Source organism: Mus caroli, chromosome 17 (assembly GCF_900094665.2).
Source record: "Mus caroli chromosome 17, CAROLI_EIJ_v1.1, whole genome shotgun sequence".
NCBI lineage: Eukaryota > Metazoa > Chordata > Mammalia > Rodentia > Muridae > Mus > Mus caroli.
The window spans coordinates 44,833,092-44,834,117 of NC_034586.1; the positions used below are offsets into that span (position 1 = coordinate 44,833,092).

The 1,026-nt window shown below is 45.0% G+C and overlaps 1 protein-coding gene across 4 annotated transcripts in view; it reads right to left on the reverse strand.

Moving 5' to 3' along the window:
- Window positions 1-656: 656 nt before the first annotated feature.
- Window positions 657-1,026, reverse strand: part of LOC110284311 (triggering receptor expressed on myeloid cells 1-like) — a 42,124-nt gene continuing 41,754 nt past the window's right edge. For 3 of the 4 annotated variants that reach the window (XM_021150030.2, XM_021150027.2, XM_021150028.2), the window contains exon 5: window positions 743-921. In XM_021150030.2, coding sequence (XP_021005689.1) covers window positions 798-921 — 124 coding nt within the window. In that variant the 3' untranslated portion in view covers window positions 743-797. Of the gene's footprint in view, window positions 922-1,026 lie in introns of all 4 variants that reach the window. The other variant, XM_021150029.1, reaches the window with a different exon arrangement.

Here is a 1,026-nt window from a genome sequence, read left to right on the forward strand (position 1 = left end):
ATGACCAGGAAAAAAGGACTGACACACATGCCTTAGCTGAGCCTGCTCTTTGTTTGCATTAGCTCAAAGGTAAATGTTCTTAATCTGGGCCTATTTCCTGAGTCTCAGCTCAAGTCAGTGTAATGGCTATTCCTGGTTGTCAATTTGACTATATCTGGGATGATCTATATTCCAGAATTGGAAGGCTCAGCAGTGATCTTCATCTGTAGGCTGGGAGATAGAAGTTTCAGACCTGAATCCTGGTATGGACATCTTGAGGCATAGTGGCTATGGATTCTAGAAGATTAAGACAAGGAGTTCAAGGTCATCTAAGATTAAAGGCATGGTGGCAAACACCATTAATTTGGGCTACACCTTCAGCTGGAGACCTACATAAGGACATTGGAAGAAGGAAGGCTCGCTCTTTTGCCTGCTTGCTTTGTGGGACGGAGCAACTGCTAGATCCTTGGACTTTCATTCACAGCTGCTGCTGACCATTGTTGGAAGTTAGACTGCAAGAGTGTAAGTACAAATTCTTATATAGAGACTACCCATAAGGTCTGTGACTCTAGAGAACCCTGACTAATACAGTCAGATTCCTGCCTAGGCTTACAATTTTTGTTCTGCCCTCATATCAAATTCCTGCCAAGTTTCTAGAAGAGGCCCCAAAAGCTCTCCACAAAGTGGGCAGGACCAGCTGAGGACAACTTGTGCCTTAGATGTCACCCATGATTACAGTCTCAATTCATGTCATATAGTTCCTGTTTAGCCCCCATCTCAGCTCCTCCTGTGACATAGACTTGGCTGAAGGTCAGGAGTTACTGTTGTGTGCCTTCATGTTGTCCAAATGACTTCTGTGTGACAATGAATAAGACAGTGAATACCAGTGTCTTGCTGAGGAGTCCACAGGCCACGGGAATAATAACACTGGATACAGAGCCCCTGCAGAGAGAAGAGATTGAAGGTCAGTGCAATGGCCAGCCACACTGCAGAATCTAGTGAATTCTTCCCACATTGGACATGGGTGCTTTGGAGAGTAGAGATCAG